Source organism: Orcinus orca, chromosome 6 (assembly GCF_937001465.1).
Source record: "Orcinus orca chromosome 6, mOrcOrc1.1, whole genome shotgun sequence".
Taxonomy (NCBI): domain Eukaryota; kingdom Metazoa; phylum Chordata; class Mammalia; order Artiodactyla; family Delphinidae; genus Orcinus; species Orcinus orca.
This window is the reverse complement of record NC_064564.1, coordinates 107,490,011-107,512,590: the sequence shown is the minus strand read 5'-3', so window position 1 is coordinate 107,512,590 and position 22,580 is coordinate 107,490,011. Positions and strand designations below refer to the sequence as shown.

General features: G+C 52.2%; 1 protein-coding gene across 3 annotated transcripts in view; it reads right to left on the bottom strand.

The window, feature by feature from the left end:
- The window catches only part of GSN (gelsolin), a 56,693-nt gene that overhangs the window by 14,653 nt on the left and 19,460 nt on the right, over positions 1–22,580 (bottom strand). Inside the window, exons 1-6 of one of the 3 annotated variants that reach the window (XM_033427287.2) lie at positions 12,836–12,997; positions 11,132–11,336; positions 10,031–10,185; positions 4,466–4,627; positions 2,510–2,659; positions 1,254–1,343 (exon numbers count right to left, since the gene is read on the bottom strand). In XM_033427287.2, coding sequence (XP_033283178.1) covers positions 1,254–1,343; positions 2,510–2,659; positions 4,466–4,627; positions 10,031–10,185; positions 11,132–11,336; positions 12,836–12,943 — 870 coding nt within the window. In that variant the 5' untranslated portion in view covers positions 12,944–12,997. Of the gene's footprint in view, positions 1–1,253; positions 1,344–2,509; positions 2,660–4,465; positions 4,628–10,030; positions 10,186–11,131; positions 11,337–12,712; positions 12,752–12,835; positions 12,998–22,580 lie in introns of those variants that run through there. The other 2 variants (XM_033427288.2, XM_012532866.3) reach the window with 2 other exon arrangements.

Here is a 22,580-nt window from a genome sequence, read left to right as displayed (position 1 = left end):
ACTTCGCCCAAGTGCACAAAGAGGGACTGTCTGCAATCAGAAAAGGTGGAAACATTCTAATGTCCATCACATAGGGATCTGCTGAGATTCCTACATTCCTAAAATAGAATACTACACAGCCGTTATAAAGGACCATGTGGATCTCTATTATAGACAGATATTCCTGACCACGTCAAGTGGAAAAAAGAAGGCCACAGAAAAGCATGAATCATTTGGATCCATGAATATCAAACAGAGATGGAAAAATATAGGTAACTAGATACAGAAAGCTGTATCTGGAGATTTCTTTACCAAAAGGGTAACCATGTAACCATGGTAACCCATGGAGAGGAGAGGAGGCGAGGTTGACTTTTGAGTGTCGTTACTTTTGTAATTAAAACCCATTTTTAAAACAGTACTGGCTACCTTAAACTAGTGAAATTGCACTGACTCGTATTTTCTTCTTATGTTCCTGAGAACTGCTCAGTACTGTTATTTACAACGCGTATGTGTTACTTTAGTATCAGAGTAAATGTCAATAATGTGGTTTTTCTGTGGTGGTGATGAGAATCTTCACCCCATGTTGTTGTTATTTTACCACAAACAAGCCTAGGGCACGACATGGGTGTCACAGGCCCAGAGGCCAGAGTTCCCTGGCTCAGAATCAGCCTCAATTCACTTTTTTAAATCACAAGAAGGCAAATTCCCTGGCGGTCCAGTGGTTAGGACTCCGTGCTTTCACTGCCGAGGGCGTGGGTTAAAGGGAACTAAGATCCCACAAGCCGCACAGCGCGACCAAAATAAATAAATAATAAAATCACAAGAAGAAATTATAAATAAAGTCATTAACCATAACCTGCCCCTCAACACACACACACACACACACACCCCACACACACTTTTGTACTATTTCCCTGTATCTTCCTACAACACTCCCATCAGTTTCCTCTGTGGACCCCGGAAATCCTGAAAAGTTGACTCGACTGCCCTTCTCCCCACTTTACAGACTAGGAAACTGAGACCCAGCAGAGAACATGTGCTGCCCAAGACCCCACAGATGAATGTGACGCACGTGTGTCTGCAGTCGCTCGCACGCCCTTACTCCCGGGGCAGGAAGGCAAAGGCAGCAGGTGGGCGTCTACTGGAGGCGTGTGGAAGCCGAGTCCCCCCCCCCCACCCCCACGCATGCTTTGCTCAAGGCCCCGTGGCAGCGGAGCTCAGGAAGACCAGGTCTCCTGACCCAAGACCCAGGGGCCAGCGCAGCTGAGGCTCACCTTGTAGAGCTTGGCCAGCTTGCGGTTGGCTGCGTCCTCCTTGGCTGTGTCCTCGGTACCCTCGGGCAGAGCCGGCTTGGGACCCAGCACCTGCAGGAGAGGGAGACACGGAAGCAAGGGTGGCGGTGAGCTCCTGGCAGCCTCCTGCCCCAGGGAAGGGACTGAATTCCTGAGAGAGCTCCCTCCCCAGGCAGGTAAGGACCGCGTGGGCGTCCATCCACAGCGACCTTCCACTTAGGGTAAGGTCCCCTCCAGAGACATCCTGCATCTCTTGACGTGTCTCCTGTGTGCAGAGCTCAACCAGGGCTGCCTGTCGAGTCCTTCCCTCCTTGTTCCTTGTCTCCAGGAGCTCCGTGCTCCTCTGCCTCCTGGACAGTCCTTCAGGTATTTATTCTACCATTTCCTCCTAGCCTTCTAAGAATGATAAATAGAGCAATGAACACCTTCCACCACATGCCTCTAACAGACCTCATTTCATCTTCGCACCCATGCTGAGAGGCACAGATTATCACTCTCGTTTCACAGGAGAGGAAACTGAAGTCTAGAGAGAAGAAGTACCTTGTCCACACAGCTATAAGGTGGCTAAGTTGGAATTTGAACCCGTATCCCTGTGATTTTAGAGTCTATTTTCACACCTCCATTCTGAGCTACCTCCAGCCTCAATGGCCCCAGCTACTGCCCCTCTCAAGCCATGTTTGGTGTCCAGGCTCCTCCCCATAATAATCACCTTCTGCTCTTCCTAAAAACCAGAACTCAACAGCCCCAGACAAGCAGGAGACAAGTGGCACGGAGCAGAGCCTGTGGTCTCCTCCTTTTCCTGGTGACCTCTGCCTCTGTTGATATGTCCTCAAAGCACAACGGCTGACAATGCCATCATGCAATTTGATGAAATGGGCTATAAACTACTAGGAATGGTCAGAAGAGGAAAGAGGGGATTGGGTCTCCATTGTCTCTTTCTGACCTGGCTCCAGCACCAGGCTCACCCTCGGAAGACGCCAAGACCCTCCTTCTCAGCTCCTTTGGAGGACCTAGCCCTCCCAGTGGGAGGGTGTGGCTCACAACCCCGGGATGTACCAGGTCCTGGGATTCCAGCCCCACTTCTCAGGGGAGTCTGGGAGTTGTCGGGGAAGCTGCTCTTCCAGCTCGGTGGAAAAACAAATTCACCTCAAAACTGCCTGTTGGATGGAGGAAAGAAAGGAGCCTCCTGTCCCTCTTCTCAGCCCCACCATGCACTCCTGGGATGTGGCCGTGGGTACCTGGAGCATCGCCTCCGGCTCAGAGCCCTCCTCGGACACGTGCACACGGGCCCGGCCATTCCGCTCGTTGTCTCGGATGCCCTTGGACAGCTCTGTGGCCTTCAGCCTCTCAAAACGGTTGCTCCTGGAGCCGCACCACTGATAGATGTCCTGTAAGACAGGGACCCCACATAAGGCAGTGCCCCATATAAGCCCTGCCCAGCGACATGGCAAGGAGGGAACTATGGGGGCGGGCGGTGAGCTCACTTTGTTCTCTGCTTGCCCAGGCGGAGCACACACATGCCCACATCCAAGCACAACAGGTGTGATCTGTGTGCACCAGGGCATGTGAGTGCATGATTTTGGATATGTGTTTTTTCACAGGTACCCCTACACATAGAATGTGTATAGAAATGTTTGCCTGCTGGTGGGAGCAGAAATTAGTGCAACCACTTTGGAAACCCATTTGGCTGTACCTTCTACAGCTCTGTATACCGGTATCCTATGACTCAGCAATCCCTCTCCTGGGAATACACCCAACAGAAGTGCATGCATACAGCCACCAAAAGACCCGTGAAAGGATGTTCAGAGCAGCACCACCTGGAATAGCCCCAAACTATCCCAAGTGTCCGTCAACAACAGAATGGATCAATGAACTGTGGCATATCTGCCCAATCAGTTCTTATATAACAAGGAGAAGGAACAATTTACAACTAAAGGCAACAATACGGATGGATCTCAGAAAGAAAATGTTGGGCAACAAAAGTCAGAGATCAAAAGCAAAGATTCCACGTACATGAAGTTCAGAAACAGGTGGAACCAGTCTATGCTGTTGGTTGAGAGAGTCTGGGATGACGGTTATCCTTGGGGGTGAAAGGATGAGAAGAGGACAGACTGGGAATTCCCTGGTGGTCCAGTGGTTGGGACTCTGTGGGGCCCACTGCAGGGGGCACGGGTTCAATCCCTGGTCAGGGAACTAAGATCCTACAAGCCACGCGGCCAAAAAAAAAAAAAAAAAAAAAAAATCTAAGAAGAGGACAGATGGGGCCTTCTGGGGGCTGGTGACGTTCTGTTTCTTGATCTGGGTGTTAATTACACGGGTGTGTTCACTCTGAAATCTATAGAGATGCACACTCAGGATTCACACACTCTTCTGTGTACCTGCTACACTTTAATAACAAGCTTACACTCAGTGTGTGCCTCCGTTTGCATGGACCTTACACCACGTGTATATATGAGGTTGGGTGTAGAACATCCGGCCATGTCCTTCTGCAGGTATGAGTATATGTGGATTTGAGAAGAATGTGTACAAAGCATCAGTCAGTAAGGTGGGCCTGGGTGAGTGCAGCCCACACACGTTGCCACATACAAGTGGGCATGTGCAACTACACGTATGACGTGCACATTGTGGGTCCCTGAACAACATGCCCAAGTCTCCATGTGTAGGCATTCATCGTGATGCCATGCCCACGCCTGCTGGGCAAGAGCTTATAGTTTTTTTTTTTAATTGAGATATAGTTGACTTACAGTGCTACATAAGTTTCACGTGTACAACATAGTGATTCACAATTTTTAAAGACTATACACCATTTGTCGTTGTTATAAAATATTGGCTATATTCCAAAAGCCTATAGTTGCTGCACATGCGTGCCATGTATTTGCAAGTGAATGACTACGTGTAAAAAGGTACACAAGATGTGCACATGAACATGCCAGGGAGTCTGTACATCAACTGAAGCCAGAGTGCGCTGTGCATGAGGTCTGTGTGCGGGCATATGATGAGTCTGAGTCTACACGCCAGGCACGTCTGCACCCAAATCTCTGTAGGTATGTCTGACTGCTACACAGAGCATGTGTGTGCATGGGGGCTGCTGTCTCTGTGGCTTGCCCTACTTGTTCACGTGGATGCGTCCACCTCCCCAGAGTCAGGCCTGGAGCACCTCAGTGGCCCCTGGGAAAGGGGAGGGCACAACTTACATTGCCCAGGTCCAGGATGAAGCAGTCGCCATTGTTGAAGCTCTCCCAGGACACAGGCACCTCGGTGCCGCGGGGCACACGCCGCCCTTTGACCTGGAAGAGTCTCTGCACCACCACCTCATTGGGTACCACGTGCTTGAATCCTGATGCCACGCCTCCTTTCTGTTGGGTCAAGGAGACAGCGTTAGTCCACGGGAGAGCGTCTGGGGAAGGGATAGGGATGAGTTGAAGGAAATTCTGGCCTATGCACCGCTGGACTTCTAGCAGATTCCCTACCCACTGCACATTGCTGCCACCCCTTTGAATCTCATACTCCACTAACAAAGACCACTGGGCCCACTTTCCTGGATCAAAAAGCTTCAAACATTCCTTTCTCAAAAGCTGCATTTTCTAAGGGATGTTCTAAGGAACTCTAATCCCCCAAATAGTCTGCAAGGAAAGGATTCCATGATCAAATAAGCACAAGGAATGCTCCTTACTTGCTCCCTGACTGTTACATAATGTACATCCACATAATAAAGGCTCTGGGAAGTCCTCTGGTAAATAAACCTGCTTGCCTTTTGTTTTAGAGAATATTTCCCTGCCTTATTGAATCAAGAACTGCTTTTCTCCTCCTCATCCTGCCTGCAGCTCGAGTGTTCTGCAAAACCCACTTTGAGAAGCACTCACCCGAAGCTTTCCCATCCTTCAAGGCTCTCTCGGTCTCCAGCCGAGACCATTCCCCTCCCTCCTCTGATGCTGCTGCAGCAAGTCCCACCCAGCTGTGCCTTCAGAGGCAGCTGTGGGTAAACGACAGAGCACTGACCTCAGGTTCAAGTCCCTGCCCTGCCACTACAGTGCTGGGTGACTTTGGGTAAGTCTCTTTCCCTCTCTGAGCCTCAGGCCTCTCCCTTTTGAAATGGTGACAAAAGCCCCTGCTGTGCCACCTTCTGCAGTCATCACCAAGTTCCAGGGAACTTCAGGAAGGATTCCTGGCAGCGGTCAAAACTGCCCTTGGCTCAGTAGAAAGCCAAATAAAGTGGGCTGGGCGTCCTCATTAACAGTTCCCAGCCCCAGGTGCTCATCGACCCCAAGCCCCAGGGATGTCAAGTCAGAGCTGCGAAGGTCCTTATGAGCTTCCCGTTTTATGCATGAGGAAACTGAAGCCCAGAAAAGTGAAGTGACTTAACTCAAGGGCACTCAAAAAGCACGCGGCAAAGCTAAGGAGTAAAACCTTGCCTCCTGTTCCCAATCTGGCACTCACCTCCCTGCTCCACACGTCAAGGGCCACTAAGGCCAGAAATGTGGCCATCCCCTCCAGGCCCCTTGCTGACACCTCAGTTTGCAGAGCAAAGCCAAGTCTGACTTGCCGCACAGACTCCGTGAGGGCAAGGGACAAAGGGAGTGAGTATAATTGGGTTCCTATTACGTCTACACGCAGTAAGCAATATAGAAGTGGTTGTGAAATGATAATGCCCACTCTGCCGGGCATTTTGTATGTGCCATCCACGAGGGAGGTGTCATCATCCCCAACTTACAGATGAGAAATGCAGACGCCAGAAGTGAAGAGACTTGCCTAAGATCTCAAAGCTAGTAAATGGTGGAGCTAGGATGCAAACCCAGGTGTAACTAAATTTGTAAGGGCCACATTTTCCCCCAATATCAGGTTTTCTTAGAGCAAAGGTCCCTAGGGTCACCCAGGAGGCAGGAACAAAGCACTGTTCAGAGCAAGGTTCTTCAAGTTGAAATGTTTTCCCTGTTGTGAGTGGAGCGCCCTCTGGTGTCCTTTCTTAGTACTAGCATGAGGCCTTTCAAGAGCATCCCCTCGGGCCCAGCAGGGTGGCCAAGGTATTCGCAGAGCCTTTCTTTCCACCTGGCTTCAGGGACCCTCCTGCTGGGGAGCAGGTAAGGAAAGGCAGCTGGGGAAGAAGATGCAGTGCCCCGTGCTCACCTGGTAATGACCGCAGAGGCTGCCACTTACTAGGCCTGTGACAGAGGCTGAGGCACCTGCTTTATGGCCATGCGGTGTGGTCCCCACAAGCCCCTGAGGTAGCAACTCTCATTACCCCACTTCACAGGCATGGAAACTGAGGTGAAAAGAGGTTCAGCCCCGTGCCCAGGGTCCCAGATAATTGGTGTAAGTTTTACCCCCAAGTTTGCCCTTCTAGGGACCAGCCTTGCCCAAGTCTGCCAGCCCAGGAACTCCTGAGTGTCTGTGGGCACCACTGACCCTGGAACCTCATTCATCTGGAGGTACAGAGACCGTGGATCTGAAAAGCTTTTCCAAAAGGTGCTGAACGGACACATGGACCATTTTCATGGATTCCTCAGAGAGGAAGAAATGGGGACATGAGGGAAGAGAAAGACCCTTAACTTGTAGAAATACATCTCTAAAATATTTTACTTGTACAAGTGTGCCTTTTATTTTTTATCAAAAAAATAGAAACTTTCTTTTAAAAAAGGAAAAGTGTTGTTCAATGTCATAAATCTTGGTTCCAATAAATTCTCTGTATATGAATTTATAAATTAAAAGAATACTTGATTTCTAATGAGTATGGACAGGCATTTCCTGATTAATTAACTCCTCTAATCTTACTGATCTGGGAAATTAGACTTAGAAAGATTAGTTAGCAAAAAAATAAAAGTAAGCTCTTAGGAGACATTAGTGGATCTCCAAGTATAAGGGGCAGGACTTTTTGGAAAGTTTTACTATTTTTCACTATTTTTACTTTAATCTTTAGGATTGATTGTTGCTTTCTGTGGTCTAATCATTAGGTGGGCAGAGATTGGCATCAAATTATTTAAGCAAAATTTAATAGGATATTGTTTTAAAAGCCACTTTCCAAATTAAAGTGATGATATATCTATATATACATATATATGTATAGATTCTATATCTATATATAATATACACATCTATACGTTCATATAGGGACTTCCCTGGCAGTCCGGTGGTTAAGACCCTGCACTTCCACTGCAGGGGGCATGGGTTCGATCCCTGGTCATGGGGAAGGTTCCACATGCCGCGCGGTGCGGCTAAAAAAATAAATAAATAACATATATGTTCATGTATATAGAGAGAAAAATTATGTACCATTTGGTGTATATCTCCACGAGTAGAATCATGGGAAACTTTTACTTCCTAGAAGCCATATTTCTACGTTTGACATTTTACAGTAAGCTTGTATCACACTTGCAGTCTGAAGAAGGATAAAAGCTATAAAGATCTACATTTTAAAATATGTTATAAAACAAAGAAAAACCTACTGATTGGGGCTGGTCCCCTCCACCCTCTAAACTCAGGGTTCCTCATCTAAGAAACAGGAGGGAGGACAGGAAGGGTTCAAGTGATTCTGTGAGTTCCCATTGCGTTCGGGAGCTTCTAGGACTCAGGCCACCCCAGACTCTGCTTGAACCAAGGTTTTCAAATAATGCAGCCCCGTGGGGTCTTTAGGGTTCTGTCTGGGAGTCAGGAGGAGGAGGAGGGATCAAATGCAATGACTTGAAAGATGTGGAGGTCACAGAACAGGACAGCACAGGCCCCGTGAAAGCCCTTTCCAGCGGCTCTCGTCCCCTCCCTGCCCCTTCTCACACCCCGAGGACGGAACTGGCGCCAGGAGCAGGCTTTCACAGAAACAAGTCTTGCGTAACAAGCTCTGCTCCTTGGAAATCTATAATTGATGAGGGCGCCAGGCCGAGAACCTTGAACTGGGCCTGCCAAGTGCAGGGGCGGCGGGAGGACTTGCAGAAGGTGGAAAACAGGACTGGCTTTGGACCTCACATTTCCACCGAAAGCCAGGGCCTCTCAGGACTGAAGTCCCAAATCCAGGCTTGGGCTGGGAACCCATCCCCTGGAACATTCCTCAGAGTATGGTCCAAGAACATCTTGGAAAAACCACCGGAGGGTGAAGGAGGCTTGCTAAACATGCAGATTCCTAGGCTCCATCTGAGCTAAGATCAGAGACCAGGGAGTCTTCAAATGTCCACTCTGAACTCGTTCTGTGCGAGGCCCTTCACACCTGGGTTTAAATCCCAGCTCTGTCACTTTACCAGCTCTGTAAGCTGCTTAACTTGTCCACAAGTTAAGTCACTGCTGTCCAGAGAGCAACAACAAAAAGCAGGCGCTGTTGCTCAAGGGGCTTGACAACTATTTGCTGAATGAATGACAAATATGTGAGAGCGCCCACCTGGAGGCACAAGCAGGGAGAGGGGTGGCCTTGGGACCTGAACCAACCTCTCTGACTCCTGATCGAGTGTCCTTTCCGCTTTCTGCTCCAGGAGCTGCAAAAAGCCCTGGTCCTTCTCCAAGTCCAGGGACTGGGTCCCAAGCTTCTCACCCCTCCCTCCGTCGGTACCAGGGCCCCAGAAGAGGCTGTAGAAAGAAGGTAGAACTGGACAGCTCCGCAGGAGGCACTGTGGGCGTGGATGTGGCTGACAGGGGTGCTGGTAGGCTCCAGGGACTCCAACCCTGCTCCACCCAGCGCAGGGCTGAGGCCCTGTTCCCACAACACACCCTGCCCTCTGCTATCTCAGTCTCATGAGAGCTTTTCCATCACCTGATCCCTGATGTGTCAGCTGAGCAGACAGCGTGGCCACCCTGCTAACACAGACACCCCGGAGGCCCAGAGATGGACGATGACTTCTCTAAGGTCACACAGCACATCGGCAGCATAGATGGGGCTTAATACCTATCCTAGAACCCTGCTCATGAGAAGCAGGTTGGTGTACTGGGAAAAAGCTGGGAGTCAGGAGATCTGGGTTCTGGTCCTGGCTCTGGGACTGACTGGCTGTGTGACCCTGGACCAGTTGCTTAACCTCTCTATGCCTCAGTTGCCCCTCCCTCTCTTAAAATAAGAGATTTGAACTCTGACATTAAGACCATCAAAGCTTATGATCCCCTCCTTATCCTGACCAAAGAGAACCCCAGCTTCGTAAAACTACAGCTTTCCAGGAGCCCTTCCAAGGTGCCAAGCTCTGTGCAAGGCATTTCCCAGCTATGCCTTCACCAAATCCTCTCCCCAGGCCCAAAGGGCAGGTACAACTGGCTCTCATGTAACAGAAGAGGAAAGGGAGGCTCAGGGAGGCCAAGTGGTTTCCCAGACGTCATACACAATACACGGCACAGCCTCTTGGGGCTTCCAGCTTGGTTTTGCTCAGCCCTACCTGGCTTGGGGCTGGGGCTCAGACTCTTCAGAGTTCAAGTTCAAGGGGGATTCTAACAAGCAGAAGGAGAAATGTGATCAAATGTGTTTCAAATACCTAACATAGGCCCCTCTGTTGGCAGGCTCAAGCCCCGGGAAAGCAAGGTTCCCACCCATGGCCCACCCCTTACAGCTGGGGCTAGGAAGACCACCCTGTGAAGTGATGGAGAATTTTCTTCTCTCAATTTAATAAGAAACCAGAGGCTCAGAGAGAGAGAGTGTGATTTGTCCAAGGTTGCGCAGCTAGGAAGGGCCCAGAGCTAACCAACTCCAAAGGCTGAGCTCTGACCCATCTGCCCACATCACCAAACAAGACTGAAAGATGATGGATGGACCTGAGTGAGCCCTGCCATTGGTGCATCTGTCCCTGCTGCCCGGCACCCACCTTGTACTTGAGGCCGTGCTTGAAGTAACCAAGGAAGGTGGAAGACTCAAAGCCCTGGACCTCACGGTGCTGCACAGCTCGACCGTTCAGGTAGTCATCCAGCTGCACGGTAAAGATAGCAGCTGCCCCGCTCTCATCCTGGCTGCATTCATTGCCTGGGGGACATCAGAGCAGCATGAGCCGGGCTTCTGTAAAGTGGCCCCAGCCTCCCACGGAGGAGGAGTCTGGAGCCCCCAGCAGTGCCCTGGCCTGGCTGTAGAAGCTGGGCAAGCCCCTGCCTCCTATGAGCTTCGGTTAATCTATCTGTATAATGGGGGAGGTGGGAGGCTGACTCCAGGTCTCTAGGAGTCCTCCCAGCTCTGACGCTTCCCCCTGCACTCACTCTCAACCTTCCTGAGCACAAAGTCAGGCCAGGGAGCATCAGAAAACTAAGGCACAGGGCTTCCCTGGTGGCGCAGTGGTTGGGAGTCCGCCTGCCGATGCAGGGGACACGGGTTCGTGCCCCGGTCCGGGAGGATCCCACATGCCGCGGAGCGGCTGGGCCCGTGAGCCATGGCCCCTGAGCCTGCGTGTCCGGAGCCTGTGCTCCGCAACGGGAGAGGCCGCAGCAGTGAGAGGCCCGCGTACCACAAAACAAAAAACAAAACAAAACAACAACAAAACAGAAAACCAAGGCACAGTGAGGGGGCAGGACTCACAGAGTCACACAGCAGAGCTGTGGCAGGGCTCCAGGCTCCGACTCTGAAGGGCAAACTGGAGTGTGACTGGAGCTGTGCAGGGGGTCCAGGGTCCCCAAATCACCTCCAGTCTGTGTGCCATAGTGGCTTGTTTAACCCTCACAACAGTCCTATGAGGTAGTCTAGCGCAATCATCAGGTCCACTTTACAGAGACACTGAATATCTTGCCAAAGGGCAGAGCCGGGGTCTGAACTCGGGCAGGTGGGCTCTAGAGTCTTGGGAACATGTAACCAAGGGTCTGGCACACACTTGATGCTCAATAGTCTCTTAATTCCCGTGGGCACTTCCTGGCGACCATGCCTCAAAGGTCTGTGCTTTACGGCAGAGGGGCTGGGATGGGGGCTCGGGCGGGGCCAGCCTCACCCAGCCAGTAGTGGAGGTCGTACTGCAGGTTCCCACTCCTGAGCTTCACCGTCTTCAGGATGACATAGGCATCGCCTGTGAAGAAGTCTCCGTAAAGTTTGCGGGGCACGGGAACCAGGTCGAACTTCTCCACACGCCAGATCTGCAGGCCGGGCTCCTTCCCCGCCTTGAGGAACTCGGGGTGTTCCACCACCATGCTGCTGGGCTGCAAGAGACGGGGAAGAGCCTGAGTGAGGGCAGGAGCCTCGGCGGGGAGAGACCCCACCCCGGGGCACGAGGGAGGGTGGTTTCCAGCACCAAGAGCATCTCACTTGAGCCGCTGACTCTCCCCACCCCGTTCTATGACCCCTGCTCGACGAGTGAGCAAACAGGGCAGAGTTTAGGCTCCAAACCCTGTCCGTGGCCAGCATCTGTCTCCCCTCCTCAGCTCCCTGGTGATGGGGGGACAGAAGGCTCTCTCTCCCTTCTCTCTTCCTTTCTTAGTGCCAATTAGATGCAACAGTCGAGGCGCAGAGAGGTGAAGACGGGGACCCCCTAGCTAGGAAATGACAGAGCAGGAATTGGCCCATGCTCTAAGAGCACGAGTTTTGGGACCATGGGGAGACCCCTCAGATGGCAATGGTAAATCTGGGGGTCGCCAGGGGCTCAGCTTGTTCCCTTCCAGCATCCTCAGTGGTCCTCAGAACTAGAAGGGTCCTCAGAGAGTTCATTATCCAACTCCACCCTGCAGACAGGAAAATTGAGGCCCCAAGAGGGGAAGGGGACTAGCCTAAGGTCACACAGCCTGTCTGCTTTTGCTCTTTGGAAGTGGGAAGATTTCCCATGCCCCAACCATGTCCATGTCCACACCTCCAAGAAGGGCCTAGATGACTGAGCCCAAGTGGCCTCCTGCGCTGTCTGCCTCCTCCCTCCTGCCCCCAAAACCCCACCCCCCCCAAATTCCATTTCTTGGAAAAGGCGAGAGGACGCAGCCGGGGTCTGCAGGAGCCTGTTGGAGATGAGGTGGTCAAGGATGGGGGAAGGCCGTCAGACATGCACTGGGGCTAGACATGGAGCAGAGTGGGATGGTTAGCTTGGAGTCAGAGGGTGGAAATCAGCAGGCGCAGGTCACCTCGGGCCGGATCTGGTGGAAGAAGTCAAAAAAACAGATGGGAGAACTCAGGCAGAGGGACGGAGAACACAAAAGGACAGCAGGAGTGAGGAGAAACCAGACAGGGCAGAGGAGGTACCAGAGAGGCGAGAATAAATAACAGGAAGGACGGTAAGCAGGCGGAGGTGAGATCATACAGGGAAGAGGGGGAAAATATTGAAGAGGCAGAGAGAAATTAGATGAGAAAGAGGAATCTGAAATGGAAGAAGAAATCAGAAGAGGGAAGGAGAGAAATGTGGCAGAGGGAAGGAGAAATCAGGCAAGGAAGAGGAGAAATCTAGGGGCAGAGATGGGTACGAAATCAGAAGGTAGCACCGAGGGAAAAAGAAATCCGGCCAAGGTGAGGTTAGCCTCTAGGGAGGGAAACAGCCAGGGCCCTGAGGCTCCCACCCCCATCCACCGGAGCCCCGGAAGCAGCAAGAGATACTTACAAAGCAACAAAACAGTTTTTCCATTCTAGACCTGAAATACTCCCCTTTTCCTAGCGCTGTATCTGCAAGAACTTACAATAGAGAGTTACTCCGGGAGCCCCCCGGGGCCCCCCGGGCACTCACCCGCGCCTGGGTCACCCCCCGCGACGCGGTGGCGGCGCGGGCCGGCGGCGACAGCGCGCACAGCGCCAGGACCAGCGCGTCCAGTAGCGCGGAGCGGTGCGGAGCCATGGCAGCGACGGCGGCAGAAGACCTGGGCGGCAGCCTCTGCCTCCCCAGTCGCAGACCTTAAGTAGCCGCCCGCCCATCCCGCCCAAGCTGGGGACCGCCCCGTAGGGAGGGCGTGCGGCAGGGCTGGGCCCCCGCGGGCCTGGGAAGGGCGGGGATCTGGCCTGGATTTTAGAGACCTCGGGGTTCCCACCCGGACAGATCCAACTGGGCGTGGCCACCCCTTCACCCCAGGTCAGGGGTGGAGACCAAGCAGCAGGCGCTAACTCAGTGCACACTAAATGGGCACACGTAAGAATGGCAGGGAGTTCACCCATCTTAGCCTCCTGTGTGATCCATGCAAGAGCCCTCCCCTCTCCACCCCTAACGTCTCCAGCAACAAATCCCATGAACTAATATTTATTGACGGTTTTCCACTTCATATGAAAACTGACACATCCCAACATCCTTTACAGACTGGGTACCATCGACAGCCCCATTTTAAAGAGGGGAAAACTGAGTGCAGAAAGGTCAAGCAATTTGCACACTACTAGGAAATGAAAGCCAACATTTCACTCCAGGTGCTCTGAGTGGACGACCCACTTAGGCAGCATGTGGCTGTCACCAGCTGAGGACACAGTCCGGGGGGCTGACCTTCACTGGACCCTTGAACAAGCCAGACAGAGAAAGGCGGGCAGATCTCTCAACTTCTTGGATTGCAGGTTCTTTTTTACTCAAGACTGCCCGTCTTTCCTTCCTTTTAAAAAAGTTTTTATTTTGTAAAAGGTTGTTTTGATAAAAACTTAAAGTCACGTTATTTATGCAAAGTTTTGCCTCTCAACCCCACTTACACCTTGGGGCAACCAACCACTTCTATCTTCCTCCTTCAGCTGATTTCAGTGTTTGGCTTCATGTCTTAAATAACAAGCCCTTGTTGTTTGGGTTTTTTTCTTTTTTTGGGGGAGGGGGTGTTAGTTTTCGTTTTGTTCTTGTTTTTTTCAGTTTTAGGTCCTATTGGCTCTCCCTGGGGAAGTCAAGGATTCAAGCCTCTTGCCCTTCTCCCAGGCTCCCTTCCCATCTCTCACTCTCCCACTGGAGGCTTACAGTCAGTCACTGGGTTAGAAGTGCTATTCGAATTCACCCAGGCCTGCTTCCCACCTTCTCCAGCCCCTCTCTTCTCCCTCTCACTACTCTGCCGGGCCCAGCTTCTCTATTCCAAGTTCCCTTTGCATCCCAAATCTCCTCCTTTCCCAATAACAGGGAATGCAATGACAGGGAAGAGAATGCAGAAGCTGGAGACCTGGGTTTGATTCCCACGTCCACTGTGTGTAAGTTACTTTCTTCTTCTCTGCCTCAGTCTTCTCATCTAGTAAATGGGTATAAAGTGGTTGCTGAGAATTAAACCAGTCTCTCTGTGTGAAAATGGCCTGGTCTGACAATTAGTAAATGGGAGTTCCCATCCCCCTTCCCCACGAGCTTTAGTCATCCACACCAGCTCCTCCTGGAGCCCAGTTTCTATCTAATCAGGCTGAAGTTTGCCTTCCATCACACACAGCTTCCTCCCATTTAAGATGGACTGTGGGTCAGATAAAGGGCTAAATGAACACACACACGGAGAAGACAAATCAGACTGCAGGGATTATAAGAAAGCTTCATGGACAAAGGGACTTGTGACCTGGGCCTTGAAGGACAGGGAGGAGGGAGGTTGAGAAGAAGAGGCATTCTGAGGAGGGAACAGCATGGGCAAAGGGCAAATGCAGGCCACATGCAGTGACTAAGGAGGGGTCCTGTCTCAAACACAGGAGCAAGAAGAGATGAGGCTGGAGAGGGTGGCGGGGGTCACAGGGGCCTGTGTGTCACACTGAAGAGTCTGAATTTTATCCCAGTGTCTGTGGGGAACCACAGAGAGATGCCCGAGTTCTTGAAGCCCTATGTCTAGTCCTGGGCCTGTAGAGCCTGCAGTGAATCAGCTCTGGCCTAAATTCACAGAGCTCTTCCCTCTCCTTAGGCATTTCGAGGGTTATAAAAACCCCACAGTTCTCGTATGCTCTTGATGGAAGTATAAACCAGTCTCCCCTCTCTAGAGAGCAATTTATGACCACAAATTCGAAACACATATTGCAACAACAGTGCCATTTCCTTCAGTATCACTTGCAGAGGAACGTGGAAATATACGTGCAAGGATGTTCACTGAAGCATTGTTGGAAGAAAACGGGAAAGGACCCAAGTGTCCCGGTTAAACAAATTATGGAGCCGCCATACAACAGACCACTCTGCAGCTGTGAAAAAACAATAAGCTAGTGCGGACCGTCCCTGGCACATAGTAGGTGCTCAATAAGCACGGAGGGCTCTCCAAGTGCAAAAGGCGATTTGCACAAGGACTCTAGTGTGACTCCTCTCCTCTGTGTTATGAGGGTGTCTGGTTTTGTATACATCCTTAAAAAAATCAAGGGGGGCGAACACCAAACCGTCAAGCCAGTTTGTTTGAAAGGGATAAGAGGTTGGGGTTAAGCACCCACATCGCTGCCATTGGCACAAGGGAACATCTTAGGGTGATGAAAACATTCTAACTCTGGATTATGGTGATGATTACACAACTGAAAAATGTACTCAAAATCACAGTCCCGTCTGCTTAGCATGGGTGAATTGTTCTGGCATCTAAATTATACCTCAATATACTTGTGTGAAAATTTTTTTTAATGTGCTCTAGGGATTGAAACTATTTACAAGTATTTATCCAATGAAGTTTTTTTTGGTGTTTTGGGTTTTTTTTTTTTTTTTTTTTATAAAAGACTGATCTACGGGGACTTCCTCTGTAGTCCAGTGGTTAAGACTCTGCGCTTCCACTGCAGGGGGCACGGATTCCATCCCTGGCCGGGGAACCAAGATCCTGTATGCCACGTGGCATGGCCGAGAAAAAAAAAAAAAAGACTGATCTAGAAATAATACCTTTGAAATAGAGAATGATACCTGCTCATTAGACAATTTGGAAAATCCAAACAAGCAGGAGGAAGAAATTTCCTTGTCATCCCTGTCCCCCGAATGACCCTGAGTCGGCATCTGGCCCAGCTGAGCCGTCCTTTCTGCTCAGTTGGTGATTAACAGAGGGCTGCTGTGGCTTGGCCTTAGTGCCAGGGGTCACTGACCACTAGCCCAGGGTCACTGGCCCCTGGTTAATGATCACAAAGGCCCTGCAGCTTTGCCTGTCACATAGCTCTGGAGCCTGGGTCCTCAGCGCTAGAGACCTGGTGAACAGGCCCTGGCTCCTGCCCTCGGGGAGCCCATGGCCTAGAAACTCTCACTACAGGGCAGTGATGTGTGCAGACTGTGATGGGGGCATGGTCTTATGCTGCTCCCTGCCTGGAAGAGGATGAGTTCAGGGCGAGGTTGGGGGCAGGGGCCAGTGGGGGGACTTAAATGCAAAAGAAAAACTTCTAGGTAGAAAGGAAGAGTCCCCACCCAGTGCTAGGCTTCCCTCTGCCACTGACTTCCTGGGGGACTTTGGGCAAATCACTGTCCCTATCTGGGCCTCAAGGTCCAGATACCCAAAAGATGGGGTAGGCCCTGATGCTCTGACTCTAAGCCTCATTCCTAGCCCAGCATTCCCAGATACTGGCTCTACAACCATATCCAGAACCGACACGTCTCTAAGCCTCAGGGTTTCCATCTGTAAAATGGGAGCACTGGTCCAGGTTGCCTCTACAGGTCCTTCTGAATGAGACGGTGCAGGGCCCCTGAACTACACAAGGGGGCACGGTGGTCACCGATGGCAGCATGCCATCTCACCTCTGGATCCAGACATCTCTGGGAGAAGAGAGGGAGGAAGGGATGGGCGGTGTCTGATTCTGAGTCTCCTCACAGCAACCAGGGGAAAGAGGTATTAAATTTCTCATTTTATAGACCAGGAAACAGAGATTCAGGGAGTTTCAGTCACTTGCTTGGGGTCATTCAGCTAGAAAGAGGCACTGCTGAGATTCAAACACAAGCCTGGCTGGCTCCAGTGCCCAAGCTCTATCTGGGGATCAGGCAGGGCCTCCCAGCACCATCCCACCTGGGCAGGAAGGGAGAAACAGTACCGTTTACAGGTAAAGGGTTGCAGGCGCGGACTCAGTCAAGCCCGAGCCAAGCCTGGCAGCCCGAACTCCATGGGGTGGCCGTCCCTACCACGCGTCCCAGGCTGAAAAGGTCGCAGCCCTCCAGCCCTGCACCTGCACCTGTGAGCACCCAGGACAGAGGCTTGTCCTAGGAAGGTCCCCAGGCTGCAGCCACTGGGTGGAAGATGGACTGTGGTACCTACACTCTGTGCCACTCATGGGCACACAAGTCAGGCACGGCCTCCTGTACTTGAGAGGCAGCCCGGCTCTGCCACCACTCGCTGTGTGAGTACGCCCTAGTCCCTGCCCTTCTCTGGACCTCAGAGATCCCCTTGCCCTCTGATCTTGGGTGTTCCAGGCTCCCGCCTAGTGCTACACACAGTAAGTGGCTTTCAGCATCAGCCCACATCTCTCCCCTGTAGTTGGATCCAGGACCCCCACCACCAGCTCTGGCCCTGCTCCTCTGTGACCTTAGGCTAGCCTCCGTGTCTCCCTGGACCTCCCAAGGCAGCTATCAGAGATGGGAGCAGGCAGCCTCACCCTCCGCCCCCGGCCTCGATGTACAAAAGGCCTTGGCTGGCCCTGGAAGACACCACCCTGTTCTTTTTTCTTCACCCCAAACACTGTTGTTCTTGATTCCCAGGCAGCCGGCTACTCATGGAAAGTCTTCTCTCAGATCTTGCTTGCTTTCTGGGTCACTGCTGGGCTCTGGGTCCTCCTGGGAATACCCACCCCTCTGCTTTTGCTAAATGGGACAACAGGCAGTAAACAGAGAAGGCAGTTATGAAACCCAGTGAAAGCAGACAGGGCCTCTGTGAGGTCTGGGGAGCCCTGGGGACTTGAAAGAACACGTTTTAGAATCTGGGAGACTCAGCTCCTGTGATCAGGGCCTCAGTTTCCTTATCTATAAAATGGGGAGAATGATACCCAGCTCACAGAGCAGTGAGGAGGCCCAGGGCCCGACACACAGTAGAAGCTTCCCAAAAGTTAGTGCCCATTTTTTGAACTGCTTTCTTTGCACAGAGGCCTCTGTTCAGCATGTGCCACGTGAGAGCAGCGTGGTGGTGCTGGAGGAAGGCTACAGACTTCACAGGAGATTCTTGAGTTCAGGTCTGGGCTGTGGAACCTGGAGCAAGTTGCTTTCCCTCTCTGAGCGTTGGGTCACTCATCTGTAAAAAGGGATAGTAGTGCCCAGTTGCAGGACAGTTGGGAGCTCAGGAGCGAGACTGTTGGAGTGCATTGCACAGAGTAGGACTTATCTGTAGCAACGCTCACTAGTCCATCCTCTCTTTGTAGACTATGACACCAAGAACAAGAGCGTAACTTCTGAGAATCACATAGCAAGTACCTGGCAGAGCAGACCTAGAACCCAGGTCTCCATTCCTGGGCCAGAGGTAAGGCCTGAGCCCATGACATGACAAGGCGCCCTGTAAGGGCCAGCTGGACCTCTGCCCTGGCCCAGTCTACCCTGGGTGTGGACAGCTGGCGGGGAGATGGCCAGTGGGACTCCAAGAGGCTGACTATCCCTGGGACCAAAGCCACTGGCTCTTCCCCAGCTTCGGAGGCAACCCCACCTAGTGCTGAGAGCCAGGGCAGGACATTCAGAGGGGGACTAACCCCGCCACTTCCTGAGCCTGTGCCCTGGAAGCAGCCAGATCTGGCCGTGGGTGTGAGTCAGTGCCCTCCCTGCCAGGGTCCACTTTGAAGTCAGTGTCCCCTTCTCTGGGGAGGCAGTGGCCCTGGGAGGCTTGGCAGGCCAGCAGCTGGAGCTGCGAACAGCTGTATCGTAGCCCCTCTGGCACCCCACAGCCCACCGATAGGGGAGTCCAGGCACAAACACTATCAGCAGCAGGACAGTGAGGCCCAACTACGGGCACTGCGGTGCAGGACCAGTAGAAGGTAGGAACACAGTCTCCGCCCGCCAGCCTCCTGGGGCAGCAGGGCCTACGGGGCCCAAACCAGAGCCAGAAGCAACAAAGGCCACAGGAGGCAGCTCCCTGCTCCACAGAGGAAAGGCTTTCCAACAGAGAGAAAAACAATGTGCATGATTGTGGAAAGAGCTCCCAACAGGAAAAGCTGTGTATAAATCCCGACCTACCACTTCTAGCTCCGTGGCTTCTGCTCTCTGAGCCTCAATTTCCTCATCTGTAAAATGGGGATTAGAATTGCTTCTTCCCAGAGTTGCTGTGAGAATGTCGTAAGGTAAAAATACGTTTGGGGCTTAGCACAGTGCTTGGCCTAGCGTATGCACATATAGAGGAAGCTGTGGTGGTTGTTTGCTGGGGGCTAGGAAGCGTCTCTCTCTCTCTCTCTCTCTCTCTCTCAATCTCTCTCTCTCTCTCTCTCTCTCTCTGACACTCAAGTTCCTTATGTATAAAATCGGGGTTAAAATGTTTTTCTCAAAGGTGAGTGGAGAGCACTGAATGAGACCATAAATGTGGAAGATCCTAGGACCATGCCTGGCATAAGACAGTTCAGAAATGCCGGTTTCCTTCCCCCTCTTCCAGAGAGATAATGAGTGGCCCAGTGGTGACCCAGCCAAGGGGACTCAGATGATGAGCAAACCAGCCCATTTCTAAGGACACTTCAGGCCCTGGGACTTTAAGATTCTGAAAGAAACAGCAAAAGGCAAACAATGTTTGAGCATCTGGTCAAGGTCCCCCACTGTCTGTCTGGGGATCAAGTTCATCCTTCAGCAGGACCCAGCTCCCTAGGCCAATAATCACCATGATGGGAGCAATAATGACAGGACCTCAGAAGACGGTGACATATCCCTCCTGCTGCAGGCTCCAAGTGAAGCCTTTCTCTGTCCCCAAGCTTTGCACAGCCAGTGACAGCCAAGACCTCCTGTAAACAGGAGCCCATTTTCTGGGTGTCAGTTTGTACCTTGCAGGCAGAACTTCCAAGAAACACAAAGGGGGCAGGTTCAGGACAGGGGAGAGAGTCCAGAATCCAGGAGCAGAATCCAGGAGCGGAGCTTAGGTGAGCTCGGGATACCAAGAATGACCAGTAGGGTGAGGGGTGCACAACCTTCCATCCAAGGGAAGACAAGATAATATCCAGGCTGAGTTTGGACAGAGCCCAAATCCCTACCTCGGGGGGGAGGGGGGGGGGCGGGGGGTACTTGGGCCAATGGCCCTTCTGCAGTGTTTCAATTTCCTCCTCTATAAAATGCGGTGATGAGTCCTACCCTGGGGGTCATCTGGGAGGAGGGTTGAAGGAGCTCCCAGCACTGTGCTTATTAGCACACAGCAAGCGCTCAGTAACTGCAACACCCAAAGACAAGCCCCCGGCATGTGTCCAGGCCCCGGAAACGAACAGCCCACTGGCCCCCATACCCACCCTTGACTTCTATCTCTGCATCCTGGCATCCAAAGCAGGGTAGGACTGGAAGGTCCCAGCCAAGGCCCAGAGACCTGGAGGGATGGCTGGTGCCAAGGATAGGAAGGCTTCTTAGGAGGGGGCCTCAATCCAGCACTTCAAGAGCCCCCCTTGCCTCCCACCCCATCCACAAACGTCGTTATGATGCCCTCCCCTCTCCTCTGGTCTCCTCCCAGCCCAAGGCACAAGGGCTCTGGAGTCACTGCCCGATCCCAGCCCTGTCTCTTACTACCTAGGTGACCCTGCAAGTGACTCAAGCTCTCTGAACCTGTGTCCCTGGGTACAGAAAAGCCAGACTATCTCACAGGCTTGCTGGAACTTGACACTAGTAAAAATCAGTTATGGAAAAACTCCAAATGCTATAGCATGATTAGAAATTCTCTGCAATTTATCTCAAACTTTTAACTACAATAGAACTACCAGAGATTCAAAGATATTTTTTATCCTTACTAATCGCTTTAATTTTAATAAGGCTTTTTAAAACGTACTTTCCCCTCTTAAACACAAACAGAGGTATAGTACTGGAACCCTTTTGTTCCTTTCCCAGCTCAGTGAATAATCGTAACCAGCTGGAAGAAATGAATGAGATCCAGTCCACAAAGCACAGTGCCTAGCACATGACAGGGCTCTGGAACGGGTGCTGTCTCCTTTCCCCAGATGTTCTCCCAGCCTCACCTCCATCCAGGCACCTGCCCAATGACCCGCATCATCAAGCCCTCTGAGGGCTTCCAGAACCCTCTGGGACACTCCAGAGTCATCCCACCAGGCCATACACAAGGGCTGAGGCCAGAGCAGAGACGCTCAACCCCACATACTCCCCATTTACACTCACGTCCCTCTCCCGCCTCCCAGACACTGTCCTGGTTCAGGGTTCCCATCTTTTCTCTGGAACCACTGCACCAGCTTCCTCAGTGCCTTCGACTCTCCCTTTATCCACAGGGATCCCATTATTCCCTGCTCAAGACCCTTCCACGGACCCCAGTGCAAACTGAAAGAAGTCAGGACTCCTCAGCTTGGGTTTTAAGGCCCTCTGGGATCTGGTACCTACACGCTCTTGCAGCCTCATCACCCACTGACAACCCCCTCCACCTTCCCCCCGACACCCTCTGCGACACCTCTTGCCTCTATACTTCCTGCCTCCCGGAGAGCTGGGGGTGGGGGGTCTAGCCTCAGCTGTGGCTCTGACTGCATGACCTCAGGCAAGCTCTTTGCCTCTCTAAGCTTCAGTCTCCTCATCAGGCTATTGGAGGCCTTGTGCAGATGAGACAAGGTAAGGGAGTGAGCGTCAGGTGCCAGGAGGGCTTGGGCAATGCTAGCGCGGGAGCCACAGCCTCCCCGCCGCACGTGCACCTCCGTTTCCCCCACTCTGACAGCAGCTGGTAGGGATGGGCTCCTCTGCCCCAGCAGCCGTAGGGGCTCTCTCTCCCTTAAGCCCCGCAACTAAGACGCGCTCACAGCCGCAGTGGCAGCCAGGGAGGGAAGCAGGAGGGAGGACGGCTTAGAGGAAAATTACCCGGCTCCGGCCCAGCCAACAGGGGCTCACAGCTGCTTCTGACAGAGGGGACTTGGAGGCCTGGCAGGCTCTTCCTGAGCCATGAACTTGGCCCCAAGCCTTGACCCCTGTCTGAGCTGGTAGGGGGGTAGTCTGAGCTCCAGTCCTCTGGGACACTCCCACTCTTTGGCACCCAAAGACGCAGAGAGGAGGAGACAAACCAGACAGGCCTTTGTGAGAGGAGAAAATTGGCTCCTGCTGCCACATGCTGGGGCCCCAGGCACTGACATGAAAAAAGGACCCTCTGTGCCCCGCTGCCGCACATCAAACCCTATACCCTGGGGACCTTGTTCCTGCGTCATATACTTTGAACCACGCCCAGCGTCCCATACACCGTGTTCTCTGTGTCCCATACCAGACCCTGTGTTCCTCATACCTTGTCCTGCCTGTGTACCCTGGTGCACGGTCCACGTGCTGCGTCCCATGTCACTTACAGCTTGGATCACACACCATGCACCATGTCACTTCTGCTGTGTGATGTACTCTGTATAGACGGTCCCTGACTTGTGATGGTCCAACTTAGGATTTTGGGACTTTACGACTGTGCAAAAGCAATACACATTCCCTAGAAACCTGGTAGGGGGACTAAGATCCCACATGCCTCGTGGCCAAAAAACCAAAACAGAAAACAGAA